Raw genomic sequence first — 15,678 nt, 5'->3', positions numbered from 1 at the left:
TATGCTGATGTTCCTGATGGAAGTGACCAATGACGTGCTGGTGGTGAGAGGGATCTGTTCGAGGTGCAAGCCAGTCATATTTATGTGGGACCCAGGATCCCTGACGAGGACCCGGGTGGTGGGGTGGCCTGGCAGTGACCTGAAGGCCGCCAGCTTTTGTGGTCCCTTCTTTACCTGACAGGCTTTCTCCCAGTCGTTAAAGTGCTGAATGTCATTGCTTCTGTCCAAACTAGTATTAGGTCTATGGGGTCTGGCCTCAAGTTGGGAGGAAACAGGCTGAGGATTTAGTGGGATCTAAGTTACCCTCAAGTTTTACTGCATTTACTTCTTTGAGGAGTCTCAGAAAGCCTGTCACAGGGACGGGCATTGCCTGTTAGTGGATACATATTTTTTGCAGTATGCCTCTGGGCCAGATGTACAGTGTTCTTTCTTTTTTTTAATATTTATTTATTCCTTTTTGTTGCCCTTCTTTTATTGTTGTAGCTATTAATGTCGTCACTGTTGGACAGGACAGAGAGAAATGGAGAGAGGAGGGGAAGACAGAGAGGGGGGAGAAGATAGACACCTGCAGACCTGCTTCACCACCTGTGAAGCGACTCCCCTGCAGGTGGGGAGCTGGGGGCTCGAACCGGGATCCTTACGCCGGTCCTTGCGCTTTGCGCCACGTGCGCTTAACTCGCTGCGCTACAGCCCGACTCCCACATTGTTCCTTCTAAAGATTATCAAGGGGTGAGAACTATGCCAGTGCTATCAGAAGAGATTAGGAGAAGTGTCTGACTTTCTTTAGTGCAGTTAGTTGAGTAGACAGAGTGACTGAGGGAAGTGAGGTGAGGCTAGAAGAAGAGGGTGTCTCGGTCTAAGGTGTTACTAAGTTCAAGGTCCAGGCCTAGGGCGACTAGGCCCCCATCACCGGGGCCCTAGCCAGGGGATTCTCGGGTTCCCACACAGACATGATGAGCCCAGACCTCTCACAGACCCCGCTCTCCACCATCACTGGTCACTCCCCCATCAGGAACGTCAGTCAGCACAGCCCTCCTGGGGCCTCCCCAGGACCTGCCCTCACTGCAGAGCAGCCATGGTGGGGACTCCCCGCTGTCTGAAGGGAGGCCGGTCAGCCTCTCTGCCCCTCAAGGAAGACGGGTCCTGACGTGAGAGCAGCCTAGAATGTCCCAGCTGTGACCATGGTCTGTGAGTTCAGACTGACAGGGACTCAGAGGCCACACAGAATCCTGTGCTGGATGTGAACAGACACGGGCCCTGGGTCAGGTAGATGGGGGAGACAGATACGTGGAATCTAGAGATCTGATTTACACGAACTCACCAAAAACAAGCAAACAAAGAACCCTAACAAAACAGAAGCAGGAAAACTGTAAGCCTCGTTAGAACCTGTTGGTTATCTCTGGGAGGCAGGAAGGTGTGGCAGCGGGTGTGAAACTATACAACATTACAATATTACAATCTAATAACAAATATAAATAAATAAAGACGATGCCGGTTACAACAGTCAGCGCTCCTTGCATGGCTTGGTTTCTTCTTGGACAGAGGAAAAAAGTGTTTTTCTGGGGCAATGAGAATCCATGATTCACTGTATTTCCATGTTTGCCCTGGTTGCCAGGAAGCTTAGGGTCAGACACGATGCTCAGCTCCTGGTCAGACATCCAACAGAACGATGTTTGCTTTTCCTCAAAACTGTCTGATTCCATCCAACAACTCACTGGACACCTCCGAGGAAAATCAGTGAGTGACCCTTCTGTGTCAACAAGGATTCTCCTCGCTAAGTTTATTGTGAACATGAACACGGTGAAAAGGGGGCAGGGCGCAGTGCACCTGCTGAGCCACACACTTTACCAAGGGCAAAGACCTGGGTTCAAGCCCCCCGTCCCCTCCCGCAGAGGGGGGAACTTCCCAAGAGGCGGGGCAGTGCTGTGGTGTCTCTCCTTCTCTCTCTCTCTCACCTTTAATCCAAAGAAGAGGAGGAGGAGAAGGTGGTAGAGGAGGAGAAGGAAGTGGAAAGGGGGAGGAGGAGTTGGAGCTAGAGGAGGAGGGAGTAGAGGGAGTGGAGGGAAAGGAGCAGAAGGAAGAGGAGAAAAAAGAGAGGATGAGAGGGAAGAAAGAAAGAGAGAAGTGACCAGGAATGGTAACAGCTGAAAAAAAGCAAACATAAAAAAAGCAAGGTGAGGGGTCGGGCGGTGGCGCAGCGGGTTAAGCGCACGTGGCGCCAAACGCAGGGACCAGCTCAAGGATCCCGGTTCAAGCCTCCGACTCCCCACCTGCAGGGGGGTCGCTTCACAGGCGGTGAAGCAGGTCTGCAGGTGTCTATCTTTCTCTCCCTCTCTCTGTCTTCCCCTCCTCTCTCCATTTCTCTCTGCCCTGTCCAACAACGATGACATCAATAACAATAACAACCACAACAATGATAAAAAAACAAAAAGGGGAAAAAATAGCCTTCAGGAGCAATGGATTCATAGTGCTGGCACCCAGCCCCGGAAAATAACCCTGGAGGCAAACACACACACTCACACACACACACACACACACACTCACACACACACACACACACACACACTCACACACACACACTCACACACACACACTCACACACACACACTCACACACACACTCACACACACACACACACTCACACTCACACACTCTCACACACACTCACACACACACTCACACACACTAACACACACTCACACTCACACACACACTCTAACACACTCACACTCACTAACACACTCACACACACACACTCACACTAACACACTCACACACACACTCACACTCTCACTCACTAACACACACTAGCACACACACTTACTAACACACACACTCACACTCTCACTAACACACACTCACACACACACTCACACTCACTAACACACTCACACACTCACACACACTCACACTCACACACACTAACACACACACACTCACCCCACACACACACACACACACAAACACACCCCCCAAGGCGCACAGGGGCCTGCCCTCACAAGAAGTAACTCAGGTAAGAAAGACTAACGCACGGGGGCTGGCTGCTGGCGCACCTGGTTAAGCGCACACATTACAGTGTGCAAGGACCCAGGTTCAAACCCCTGGTTCCCACCTGCAGGGGGAACGTTTCCTAAGTTGTGAAGCAGGGTGGGAAGGTGTCTCTCTGTCTCTGACTCCCTACACTCCTCCCTCTCAATTTCTCTCTGCCCTATCAAATAAAATGAAGGGTTTTGCTTTTGTTTTTGTTTTAAAAGAAAGATTAGCACACAACTTGAAAAGGGTGAGGAAGGGGGTCTTCTCTGCTGGGAGACACCAGGCCGTCTGGAAATAGACTCCAAGGGGAGGCTCTGAGCAGGAAAGGCAGGGATGTGTGAACACAAGTCGGGGCTGGGGAGGCAGCGGTGTTTCTCCAAAGCCTTTCACACCTGAGGCTCTGAGGCCCCAGGCTCAACGCCACACCGCCCACCGCCCACTGTCAGTGAGAGCCCACAGGGCTCTGCCATTTCCGCCCTGCTCGCTGTATCTCTCTTCCACTAACATGAAACAGACAAAATGTGTCAAACAGAGGTCGGGAGAGTGAGGACCGAGCTTCCTGGCAAGAGGAAACACACATCCAAAGGCAAGAGAAGGCAGGTGTGCTGTGGGCACAGCACAGAAAAGCCAGGGCCAGGCTGTGGTGCGCCTAGTTAAGGGCACAGCCCTAAGTGCAAGGACCTGTGCAAGGGTCTGGGTTCGAGCCTCCTGCTCCTCACCTGCGGGGCAGAGGCTTCACAAGCAGGGAAGCAGGTCTGCAGGTGTCTCTCTGTCTCTCTCCCTTCCTATTGTCCCTCCTCTCTCAATTTCTCTTTGTCCGGTCCAATAAAATGGAAAAAAATGGCCTCCAGGAGGTTTGTAGTGCCAGCACCAAGCCCCAGTGATAACCCCGGAGGCAAAAAAAAAAGAAAAAGAAGAGAAGGGAAGAGAAGGGAAGGGAAGGGAAGGGAAGGGAAGGGAAGGGAAGGGAAGGGAAGGGAAGGGAAGGGAAGGGAAGGGAAGGGAAGGGAAGGGAAGGGAAAAGGGAAGGGAAGGGAAGGGAAGGGAAGGGAAGGGAAGGGAAGGGAAGGGAAGGGAAGGGAAGGGAAGGGAAGGGAAGGGAAGGAAGAGAGAAGAGAAACCCTCAGGACACCATTTCCTAGAGCAAGTGGCCTTTAAGTACACTTCCTGGAGACGCACATGGAATGGCCAATCCACAAGCACCTTAAATCCCGTTTCCTTCACCTCGTGGTCCCAAGCCAGTCAATTTCCGAGTCGCCCTCAATGTCCCCACCTGCAGAATAAGGCCAGAGAGGGCCTTGAGGGTTCCCAAGGGCCCTGGTAACCGTGGCATCCTCGTCCCCATCCCCGTCCCTGCTCTACCAGACACACGGCACGTCACGAGGGCCCAGCTCTTATCCTCAGGCTCCCTACGGGACACAAAGTTCCTCCTGAGGGACCCACAGGCTAGCCCGGAGAAGCCATGGCACTCCCGGGGGCTGCCCCCCCCCCCCCGCCCAGCTGCCACGTCCACCTACTCACAGGACAGCCTTCGCTCTCCACGCCGGTGTGGACGGCAGCTAGGCAGCTATTGCTGCTCGGGGCCAGCCAGTCCCCCGGCCCTCGGACCACCCCCAGGGGATCGGAGTCCTGGCCAGGTGCCCCACCCCCCAGCGGAGCTGTGACCCCTGCCTGGGGCTTCATGACTGAACAGCCTCAGTATTCCCCTTTTTCTGAAAGAAGAAAATGATTCAAGTCACTTCATCCGATTCAGCTGCCAGGACGTGGGAGGCCACAGGGCAAGGTGCCTGCGTTGAAAGGAGGGCCCAGGCAGGCGGGGGACGGAAATCAGTCGGGACCGGGAGCCATGCCTGGGGTCACGGCCTGGAGAGAGGGGCCATGCTCCCATGCTGCTGTGGTGTGGGGGCTCCAAACCCCTCCCAGAGGAGACCCAGTGGCAGTCCAGGGGGCGCCGTGGGGGTGCGCCAGCCCCTCTCCAGGAGGGGGGGAGGGAGGAGGGGAGGGAAGGAGGGAGGAGGGAGGGAGGAGGGAGAGGGGAGGGAAGGAGGGAGGGGAGAGGGATGAGGGAGAGGGGAGGGGAGGAGGGAGGAGTGAGGGAGGGGGAGGGAAGGAGGGAGCATGGCCGAGAGAACACAGGAGGCCGTTTGCTTTGGGCAGAGGCGGCTCGGCCTTCCTTTCCAGGCCTGGCACCAGGAGCCCCTCTTAGGCCCAAGCCATGAAAAATGAGTTTGGCGAGGGTGATGCTGAGGCAGCAGCAACGGCTTCCAGCAAAAACAGAGCCCAGACGGCAGGGAGGAGGGCCGGCCCGGGGCTGCAGGGGGGCCGCTCTGGACCCAGAGACAGAGCAGAGCGGCCGCGGCCCCTCCCCGGCACGGACACACTCCCAGGAGTGCCAGCGGTCACTGGAACCCTGAGGGTGCAGGCAGCGGGAGGAGAGAGGCCCCATCTCACGGACGGGAGCAGGAAGCCCAGTGGGCAGTGCCAGTGCCGTGGCGTCCTGGGCCACGAGGTGGTCACTCCAGTACTTTCCTGTGCCCCTCCCTTAAGTTTCTTTTTTATGTTTACCAGAGCACTGCTCAGCTCCGGCTGATGGTGGTGCGGGCATTGCACCTGGGACACTGGAACCTCAGGCGTGAGTCTCTGCATAACCACTATGCTACCTACCCTGCCCTTCCTGTGCCCTTTAGAAACCTCACAAGGTGGGCCGGGGGTGACGCACCTGGTTGAGCGCACATGGCACAAGGACCCGGCTTTGAAGCCCCGGCCCCCACCTGCAGGGGGAGAGCTTTGCGAGTGGTGAAGCAGGGCTGCAGGTGTCTCTCTGCCTCTCTCCCTCTGTCTCCCCATCCCTTTTGATTTCTGGCTGCCTCTATAACTAAATAAAGATAATAACTAACTAAATAACTAACCCAATAACTAAATAAAGATAATTTTTAAAAGGAGGAGGAGGAGGAGGAGAAGCCTCACAGGGGGCACTTTCTCCTCCTCACCTCCGGGTGAACACGGGCACCCTGCCGTCAGTGGCCTCAGGCTCTCAGCCCCATGCTGGATTCAGACAGCACTCTGGGCAGGCTCGTGGACTCACTTACTTATTTTGTTTTAGCCACCAGGTTTAGAGCTGGGGCTCCATGCCTGAATCAACCCACTCCTCCCGGCGGCCACTTTCTGATAGAAGGAGAGAGAGGAGAGACGCCCGCAGCACTGCTCCACCCTCATGAGCCACCCCCCAGCCCCCCAGAGGGACCAGAAGCCCCAGATGGGTCCCTGTGCATGGAAACACGTGTGCTGTGGCATCGATTTATTTCACTGACCCCTGTTTTGTTTTTTCCCCTCCAAGATTATCGCTGAGGCTTGGTGCTGGCACTATGAATCCACTGCTCCTGGTGGTCATTTTTTCCCCATTTTTATTGGACAGGACAGAAGGAAATTGAGAGAGGAGGGGGAGATAGAGAGAGAATGAGAGACACCTGCAGACCTGCCTTGCCACTTACGAGCACCCCTCCTGCAGGGAGGGAATCAGGGGCTTGAACCCAGAGCCTTACGTGGGATGTGGGTCCTTGAGCCTAGTTTTTTTTTTTTAGATCCTCTCCCTGCTTTGCAAAGCTACTTAAATTCTCTTTCCTACAGTAGAATTGGGTCTTCCTGCCAACTTTTCCTTTAAAATATCCTTCACACTCATCTTTTCCTATTCATTTCAGCTGCCATTTCTTTCTCTTGCCTTCTCCCTCTCCCGCCTGGCTTGCAATAGGAACTTCACACAGTTCTAGCCTTGAACTGCCCCCTAGTTGGATCCACTCTAGCTGCTGCTCCCACGCTGGTGGGCTTGAGCCGAGCTCTATGTGCGCTCAACCTGGTGCACCACCGCTGGGCCCACAGGGTCGCGCCCGAGGCCTGGCCCGTCTGGAAGGCTCTCCTCTGTGTCTGCACGTCCACCACCGGGTCTCCAGGGAGCCTTCATCAATGCCCACAGCAGGGGCTGGGTACCCACAGACAGGGCCAGCGAGACAGTTTACTGGGGAGGGTGCCTGCTTGGCTGAGCACATGGGCCAGCTTCAAGCCGAGACCTGCTTGTCCTCCAGGGACAAGGGCTGTGTGTGTGTGTGGGGGGGGGGGGTGTGGGGCAAGGACATGGTGGCAGCTGCTGTCAGCGGCAGAAGCTCAGCACCCTCCATGCCCCAGCGTGGACGGCCGCCTACCTGCCGGATGCTCTGCTGGAGGAAAGCCACCAGCTCCTCGTAGCAGGTCAGGCTGTGCAGCGTGAGCTGTGGAGACAGACGCACAGGTGAACGGCCCTGCCCTCAGTGAGCCCCAGGCGGGGGCTGCTCCCACAGCCCACCCAGGTGCGGCTCTGAGGCCTTAGGGAGCTCGGGGCCCACTTCCAGGACTCCAGGATTCCAGACGCGAGAGGCCTCAAGTCAAGAGCCCGGCACCCTGCAGGGTACTAACGAGCAGGGCTGTGGATTTCTGCCCCCTCTGGGGGGCTCGTCTTGTATGTGGGGGGCTCTGGGCTGCTGACCCACCCTGGTGGCCACCCCTAGGCCAGCTCCCTGAAGAGAGGTGCCTATCAACCGTCTTTGCTTTCTAAGGTAGATCAATAAAAAGACGCTTGGAAATTCACCCCACACAGGGAGACGCTTGCTGGCTGTCTGGCCTGGCAATGGTAGCCAGGCTGCCACCGCTACTCTCCGCTTTCCTTTCCCTCCCCACACCACCCACTGCTGCCCTCTCTCAGCAGTCCCAGAGAGGAAGATGCTGAGATCCATGATGAGAGACGGAGGGGGCCGGAGTGGAGCCAGCAGGCATCCTGAGTGGACCACGGGGCACACTGCCCACTAGCCTGGGCTCATGGATGTGGCTCTGGTGAGAACAAGAACCCTCCCCAAAGCTCCCTCCTCTAGCCCCGGCCCTGCCCTGCCCTGCCCTGCCTGCCCCTGCCCTGCCCTGCCTGCGCTGCCCTGCCCTGCCTGCCCCTGCCCTGCCCCTGCCCCTGCCTGCCCTGCCCTGCCTGCCCCTGCCCTGCCCTGCCTGCCCTGCCCTGCCCTGCCTGCCCCTGCCCTGCCCTGCCCCTGCCCCTGCCTGCCCTGCCCCTGCACTGCCTGCCCTGCCCTGCCCTGCCCTGCCCCTGCCCCTGCCTGCCTGCCCTGCCCTGCCCTACCCTACCCTGCCCTGCCCCTGCCTGCCCTGCCCCTGCCTGCCCTGCCCCTGCCTGCCCTGCCCCTGCCCTGCCCCTGCCCTGCCCCTGCTCTGCCTGCCTGCCCTGCCCCTGCCCTGCCCTGCCCGGCCCCTGCCCTGCCCTACCCTGCCATGCCCCTGCCTGCCCTGCCCCTGCCCTGCCCCTGCCCCTGCCCTGCCTGCCTGCCCTGCCCCTGCCCGGCCCCTGCCCTGCCCCTGCCCTGCCCCTGCCTGCCCTGCCCCTGCCCGGCCCCTGCCCTGCCCCTGCCCTGCCCCTGCCTGCCCTGCCCCTGCCCTGCCCTGCCCTGCCCCTGCCCCTGCCCTGCCCCTGCCCGGCCCCTGCCCTGCCCCTGCCCGGCCCCTGCCCTGCCCTGCCCCTGCCCTGCCCCTGCCTGCCCTGCCCTGCCCTGCCCCTGCCCTGCCCCTGCCCTGCCCCTGCCCCTGCCCTGCCCTGCCCTGCCCAGCCAGGAAGGGTTTACTTAGATGACAGAAGACCATCCCCAAACAAAGCCAAAGGTTGTGTGATAACTGTCCAGGGAGCCTTACTGTTTCTAAGACGCCATCTGCTTTGTATTTCCCTGTTGGGCTGAACTGCTGTGTCCCCGAAGACCTGACAAGGAAGGAGAAGCGTGTGAGTCCTGAGTGGGTAAGAGACAGGGCCCGTCCCTGAGCACGGAAGGAAGGAGGCGCCTGAGGCCTTCTGCTCTTTCCCAGCAGGCTGTGCAGAGAATCCACCGGCTGAGGCGCGGGGGTGGCACAGTCAGAAAGGCGGCAGAGGAGTTTGGGACGACCTGACCCGAGTCCTGGCTACAGCAGGTCTGCCTCTCACCCACGACTGACAAATGCATGCATTTATTTATCTTCTTCTTAGAGGACAGTGCAGACGCAGCCCCCACTACCACAAATGATGCAGTCGGGCTTCCCACACTTGGGGAAATGGCAGGGGTCCGCACATCCGGAGAGCAACGGGTCAGCCTCACCCTGGGAAAACCACCTTCATGGTATCTCCCCTGCCAGGGAAATATACAGATGTTTCTTGTTTGTTATTGGATAGAGACAGAAAAATTGAGAGGGCAGGGGGGACTTAGGGAGAGAGATGGCGAGACACCTGGAGCCCTGCTTCACCACTTGTGAAACTCTCCCCCTGCAGGCAGGGACCAGGGGTTTGAACCTGGGTCCTTGTGCACTGTGCACGTGCACTACTTCCTGGCCCCCAACAAATACATTTGTGAACTAGCAGGTGCTGACTTGTCCTTTGTTTACAGGGTGAAAAGGACGCCTATCCTGAGGCCTCACAGATGCACGGTCACGCCGGTGGGCAATGTCACTGTTCATCATGTCCCTGACTGGTGTGGCCACACCAGCTCTCACAGCCACTTTAATCACCGTCACCTCCGTCTTCCCAGGCGTCACTAGGTGAGGCACAGGGGGCTGAGGCCACAGCCCGAGGTCACACGGTCAACAGCCACAGAGTGCTAGAAGTTGGCTTCCAGAGACCCGTCTCTGACGCCCTGGAGCCTCCTGATGGCTGTCTCGCCAGCGTGGCCCCTGGCCCCTCAAGCATCCTTTCACGAAGCCTTGCTGCACATCAGGGCTGAAGAGGCTGAGTACCAGCACTCACCCATGTGGACTGGGAGGGCCCTGGGTCTCTCACCAGGGGATCCAAAGAGCCTGAGGAGACTGGCACCAAGTGGTGACCATTCCCTCCCTCATCCCCCCCTTCCTTTTATTTGACAGGGTGAGAGAAGCTGAGAGGGAAGGGGAGACAGAGACGGAGAAAGGGACGCCTGCAGCCCTGCTTCACCTCTTGTAATGCTTCACTGCTGCAGGTGGGGACCAGCGGCTTCAGCCTGGGTCCCTGCACGTGGCAATGTGTCTGCTGTACCATTTTGTCCTGTTTTATTTGACAGGAGAGAGAGAGATTGAGAGGGGAGTGGGAGGTAGAGAGGGAGAAAGAGAGACACCTGCAGCCCTGCTTCACTGCCTGTGAAGCTCCCCACCCTGCAGGCAGGGTGTGCGGCCGCCCAGCCCTCACCCATCCTGTCAACGCCCCCGCGGCCCCAGGAGACACGTACAGCGTGATCACAGCTCTCTGCTGGCCGCCGGCACGCCACACGATGTCTGCAATGGCCAGGGCGAGGCAGTGGGTCCTGCGGGAGTTGGAAGGCTGCAGCTGCCTGAGGAAGGAAACACAACATGTCTGTGTCAGGAGTGGTGCAGCCCTGCTGCGGGGCACGGGCGCTGCTCACTCTGCTACCTGGCTGAGCGGGGCTGCGCTGGGCATCTCCAGCTGAGCTTGGCAGAGACGTCCTACCCGGCTGTCCGCAAAGTCCTGGCATCCTATGGTTTCATGTGTCATGACTTTCCCGACGACCCAGCAAGTCGGGGCCAAGAGGGGAACCCTGGGCGAGGGGCCCTGGGCAGGACCGGAGGGGCTACAGGGACCATGGAGACTTGGCCAGACTCGAGTGATGTGCAAGAGAGGGATAAGACAAGAGTGGGCACAGCCTAGAAGCCCACCATCAGGTGACTGGCTGGAGGAGTGATGGGATATAGACTCCAGGGAGCACTACTCTGCAATCAAAAAAGATGACCTGTGTCCTTTGGGACAAGACAGATGGGGCTGGGGGTGATGGTGCTTAGTGAAATAAGTAGAGATGAGAGACACTGCCAGACGGCTTCACTTATGTGGAGTCTAGAGAGCTGATTTACAGGAGCCTGCAAACAACAACAAAAAAAAATCCAACAAAACAACAACAAAACAGAAGCCAGCAAACTGTCTGAAAGACTTGTGAGAACTCTGGCGGTTGGGGGGGGGGGGGATTAGACAGACTCCTTTCATGCCTGAGGCTCCGGAGTCCCAGGTTCAATCCCCCACACCACCATCAGCCAGAGCTGAGCAGTGCTCTGGTGAACAAAATAAAATGGAGCTCTGATGGTTATCTTTGGGACGTGGGAGGGTGGGATATAGAACTTCAGTGTTGCGTGTGGTGGGGAACTATATGCTGTCCCCTGACAACCATATAGCCTACTATTAACCGCGCGTAAAAAATGAGGGAGGGAAATGTAGCCGTGACTATCAGCCCCCGGTCCCCACCTGTAGGGTGAAGCAGGTCTACAGGGGTCTCTCAGTCTCTCTCCCTCTCGAGCTCCCCCTCCCCTCTCAATTTATCTCTGTCCTGTCAAAGAAAATGGGAAAAGTGGCTTCCAGGAGCAGTGGATTCTAAGTGCTGGCACCGAGCCCCAGCAATAACCCTGGAGGCAAAATAAAATAAAATAAAAGCTGTATCAACAGGAAGAAAAGAGAACACCTTGGTGGGGGGGGGGGGGGTAAGGCAGGAAGAGAGAGAGAGAAGGACAAATACTAGATGATCCCATTCAAATATGGTTTCTGAGAAACAAAAAGCAATCCAGGGCGGGTCTTCCATGGCTGGTTGCCTATGGCAGCAGATGGGGGCTCAGAAAGAGGCAGGATGGAGCACTGAGGGGTGCACCAAATCCCAGTGTGGAGCAGGACGGCGGTGTGGTGGGGGTGACATGCACAGTCCTGGAAGTCCAAGTCTCCTCAACAAAGCGACATGAGAGCTGGAGACTGGCTACTGAGCAAGCCCCCAGGGTATGAAGTGGTTTAGCGGGAGGAGAGATGGCAGTCGAAGGCGGATGCCTCTACCAGAGTCAGTTTCCAGGGCTCCTTACAAGCCACATGTCTTGTCTTTTTTTAATATTTATTTATTTATTTCCTCTTTGTTGCCCTTATTGTTTTTATTATTGTTGATGTCATCATTGTTGGATAGGACAGAGAGAAATGGAGAGAGGAGGGGAAGACAGAGAGGGGGAGAGAAAGACAGACACCTGCAGACCTGCTTCACTGCCTGTGAAGCGACTCCCCTGCAAGTGGGGAGCTGAGGGCTCGAACCGGGATCCTTACGCCGGTCCTTGCGTTTTGCTCCACGTGTGCTTAACCTGCTGCGCTACCGCCCAACTCTCGCCACATGTCTTTTTATTATTATCGTTATTGATTTCATAATGACTGACAAGACTGTAAGATGACAAGGACACAATTCCACACAGTCCCCACCACCAGAGTTCTGTGCCCCACCCCCTCCACTGGAAGCTTCCCTGTTCTTTATCCCTCTGGGAGCGTGGACCCAAATTCTTTATGGGGAGCAGAAGGTGGGAGTTCTAGCTTCTGTAATTACTTCTCCACTGGACATGGGTGTTGGTAGGTGGACCCACACCCCCAGCCTGTGTCTGTCTGTCCCTAGTGGGGCAGGGCTCTGGGGAGGGGAGGTTCCAGGACACATGGGCGAGGGCGTCTGCCCAGGGAGGTCAAGGTGAGCCATACTTATCTATATCCATGAGCTTCCTCTAAATTCTCACAAGAGGAGAATGAGTATAGCTCTTCCCAACAGAGGTACGTGAAGACCCAGCCAGGGCTCAAAGCAACACAGTGGGGTGTTCCCATGTTTTCATTAGCCAAGGAGTGGGTGGGCGCCCTGCTGAGCCTGGCTAGGGCAAGTGTCCTTCTCCAGGCAGGGGGATGGGAGCCCCGAGACCAGGGACAGGCCACCAGGGCGGGCAGCAGGAGCCTCTGCCCAGTGTCTGGACACACAGCCTGCAGCCAGCATGGGGTGGTCCAGTGGCTGGGGAGCCGTGTACCAGAGCTGACTCTCAGCCTGCCCACCTGCGATCTGTGGCCTGTCCCTGCGGTCGGCCCGGCTCTGGCACGCGGTGAGCATTCCTTAGAGGAGGAATGTCAAGTCCCCACTTGGGTCTTGGCCGCGGGACAGTAAGCTCCCTTCTCTGCTGTGAAAGTGGCAGCAAGTTCCTGACACCTGGAACTCCTTCAGACCCTAAAAAGACGGCAACACGCACTCGAGCGCCTGAAAAATGAGACCTGCCAACACCCATGTCCAGCGGGAAGCAGTTACAGAAGCCAGACCTTCCACCTTCTGCTCGCCATAATGATCCCGGGTCCCTGCTCCCAGAGGGATAAAGAACAGGGACGCTTCCAGTGGAGGGGTGGGACACGGAGCTCTGGTGGTGGGGACTGTGTGGAGTTGTACCTCTGTTGACCCACAATCTTGTTCATCATTATTAAATCACTAATAAAAAATTTAAAGAAACAAGAGAAATGAGACCTCATGTAGCCTGGTACTTTGCAGCCTTGGGCAGGCCTTAGGCTCCTCCCTGAGCAGATGGTCACCACGCCGTCACCACACAGGCAGGAGGCCCATGCTGGCGGGAGCACTGGCCCAGGTCACCACTATCAACTATGAAAGCACAGGGCAGGGGGGGCAGGGCGGTAGCGCAGCGGGTTAAGGACACATGGTGAAAACGCAAGGACTGGCCTAAGGATCCTGGTTCGAGCCCCCGGCTCCCCACCTGCAGGGGAGTCGCTTCACAAGTGGTGAAGCAGGTCTGCAGGTGTCTGTCTTTCTCTCCCCCTGTCTTCTCCTCCTCTCTCCATTTCCTCTGTCCTATCCAACAATAACAATAACAACAAAAATGAGAAAAATGGCCTCCAGAGGCAGTGGTTTCATAGTGCAGGCACCGAGCCCCAGCAATACCCCTGGAGGAAGCAGGGGGTCAGGTGGCAGCCACCGCCCGGCTCTCCAAACCACCTTCACAGGGAGCCTTAGAGTCCGCAGTCTCTGAGGGGAAGGCTGGCGAGCTGACTCCCTTGCCCAGGACTCTCTCCAGGTCTGCAGGGGCGTGAGGGCTCCTCTCTGCCCACAAGCGGGAACTGGCAGCCCTGCACAAGCTCTCGTCCAGTGGAAAAACACTGAATCCTGCTGCCTGCCGCCTGCCTCCCCGATGGGACAGGAGATAAGCTGCCAGCCTGACGGGACGGGTCTTAATGGAGCCGGACAGCTGGACAGCCGGACAGCCCTGCAGAAAGAGCATGGACACCGCCGAGAGGCTTTTACTTCAGCATGACTTCTCCCAAGGCGGGGACACACCCTCTGAGCTGCTTTCACGGGACCCTCACGGGACAGAGACCAGGCAATGGCCCCGGCACCCAGGCCTACCCACCCGGTGGGCGCTGCCACCACAGAAACGCCAGGCCACCAGAGCGCCCTGAAGAGGACAGAGGGGCCAGGCCACTCGCACAAAAGCTGGATCACTGGGGCCGCGTGGTGGCGCACCTGGGTGAACACGTTACAGTGCTCAAGGACCCAGGTTCGAGGCCCTGGTCCCCACCTGCAGAGGAAAAGCTTCAAAAGTGGTAGAGCGGGGCTGCAGGGCTCTCTCCCTCTCTCTCTCCCTCTCCCTTCTCCCTCTCCCTTCTCCCTCTCCACCTCTCCCTTCTCCCTCTCCCTTCTCCCTCTCCACCTCTCCCTTCTCCCTTCTCCCGCTCCACCTCTCCCTTCTCCCTCTCCCTTCTCCCTCTCCCTTATCCCTCTCCACCTCTCCCTTCTCCCTCTCCCTTCTCCCTCTCCCTTCTCCCTCTCCCTCTTTCTCTCCCTTCTCCCTCCCTTCTCCCTCTCCCTTCTCCCTCTCCCTCTCCCTCCCTCTCTCCCCCTTCCCTCCCAATCTCTGGCTGTCTCTACCAAATAAGTAATGATAACTACAAGCTGAGATACGTACATACAAGAACAGCTGGATGACTTCTGCACTCCTGGCGTCAGGGAGTGAAGGCCAGTGGGCCGGAGCCTCCAGCCCTCCCAGCACACAGAGGCCATGCAGGAGTGCCTGCCCCCACCCAGCACATCAGCGCTGCTCGAATCAGGGCCGGTGGTCGCGCCTGGCAGAGAGCAGATGTGGCCACGTGCCGGGCCCCAGGTTCAAGCCCCTGTCCCCACCCGTAGGGGTGAAGCTTCACAAGCAGCAGAGCAGGGCTGCAGGGGCCCCTCTGTCTCCTTCCCCTTCTCCCTGCCTGATGCTCGGTCAGGATCAAATCAAAGTGAGTTTAATCGCACAGACAGGCCTTGGACCCCAGGGAGCTGTGAAGCGAGAGGCGCCTGCAGAGATGCCAGGTGTCTCCCCTCACTCCGCGGGTGTGGCTGCTGCCCCACATACTGAGCAGTGGGGGAGGTTCTGCCAAGACACCCCTCATGTAGTGGCGGTGCCCCTCGGCCACGAGATCCCTGCAGGTGCCCAGGACTTGAGCATGTCAAGTCTCTACTACCCAGCGGCCAGGCTTTGCCCACCCCGCTCCTGACCGGCCGGTTTCCCGTCAGCTGAGTGCTGTGCAGAGCGGGCACTAACGGGGCTCAAGCAAGAGCCAGGTGCCACCTGGGCAAGCACCGAGCTCTCCTGGGCTGGGACAGGAAAGCTCAGCGGTCCTGCTTGTTCGCACAGCCCTTAAGGATCAAGAGAAGACTTTGCATCTTGGGGGCAGGGGGGGGGCGGCACGCCTGGTGGAGCGCACATGTTACAGGGCCCAAGGTCCCGCCGAGTCCAAACCCCTGGGCCCCACCTGCAGGGGGAAAGCTTCGCGAGCGGTGGAGCAGGGCTGCAGGTGTCTCT

At 57.9% G+C, this 15,678-nt stretch overlaps 1 protein-coding gene and 1 non-coding gene across 4 annotated transcripts in view; both read right to left on the bottom strand.

Moving 5' to 3' along the window:
- Positions 1–15,678, bottom strand: part of MINDY4 (MINDY lysine 48 deubiquitinase 4) — a 124,282-nt gene that overhangs the window by 35,434 nt on the left and 73,170 nt on the right. For all 3 annotated transcript variants that reach the window (XM_060195798.1, XM_060195799.1, XM_060195801.1), the window contains 3 exons: positions 10,281–10,382; positions 8,752–8,815; positions 7,230–7,295 (listed from right to left, as the gene is read on the bottom strand). In XM_060195798.1, coding sequence (XP_060051781.1) covers positions 7,230–7,295; positions 8,752–8,815; positions 10,281–10,382 — 232 coding nt within the window. The remainder of the gene's footprint in view (positions 1–7,229; positions 7,296–8,751; positions 8,816–10,280; positions 10,383–15,678) is intronic.
- LOC132539974 (U1 spliceosomal RNA) lies at positions 9,075–9,230 on the bottom strand. The gene has a single exon (XR_009551276.1). It is a non-coding gene; the product is annotated as a U1 spliceosomal RNA (small nuclear RNA).

This window comes from Erinaceus europaeus, chromosome 8 (assembly GCF_950295315.1).
Source record: "Erinaceus europaeus chromosome 8, mEriEur2.1, whole genome shotgun sequence".
Lineage (NCBI taxonomy): Eukaryota > Metazoa > Chordata > Mammalia > Eulipotyphla > Erinaceidae > Erinaceus > Erinaceus europaeus.
This window is presented reverse-complemented; position numbering and strand designations above follow the sequence as displayed.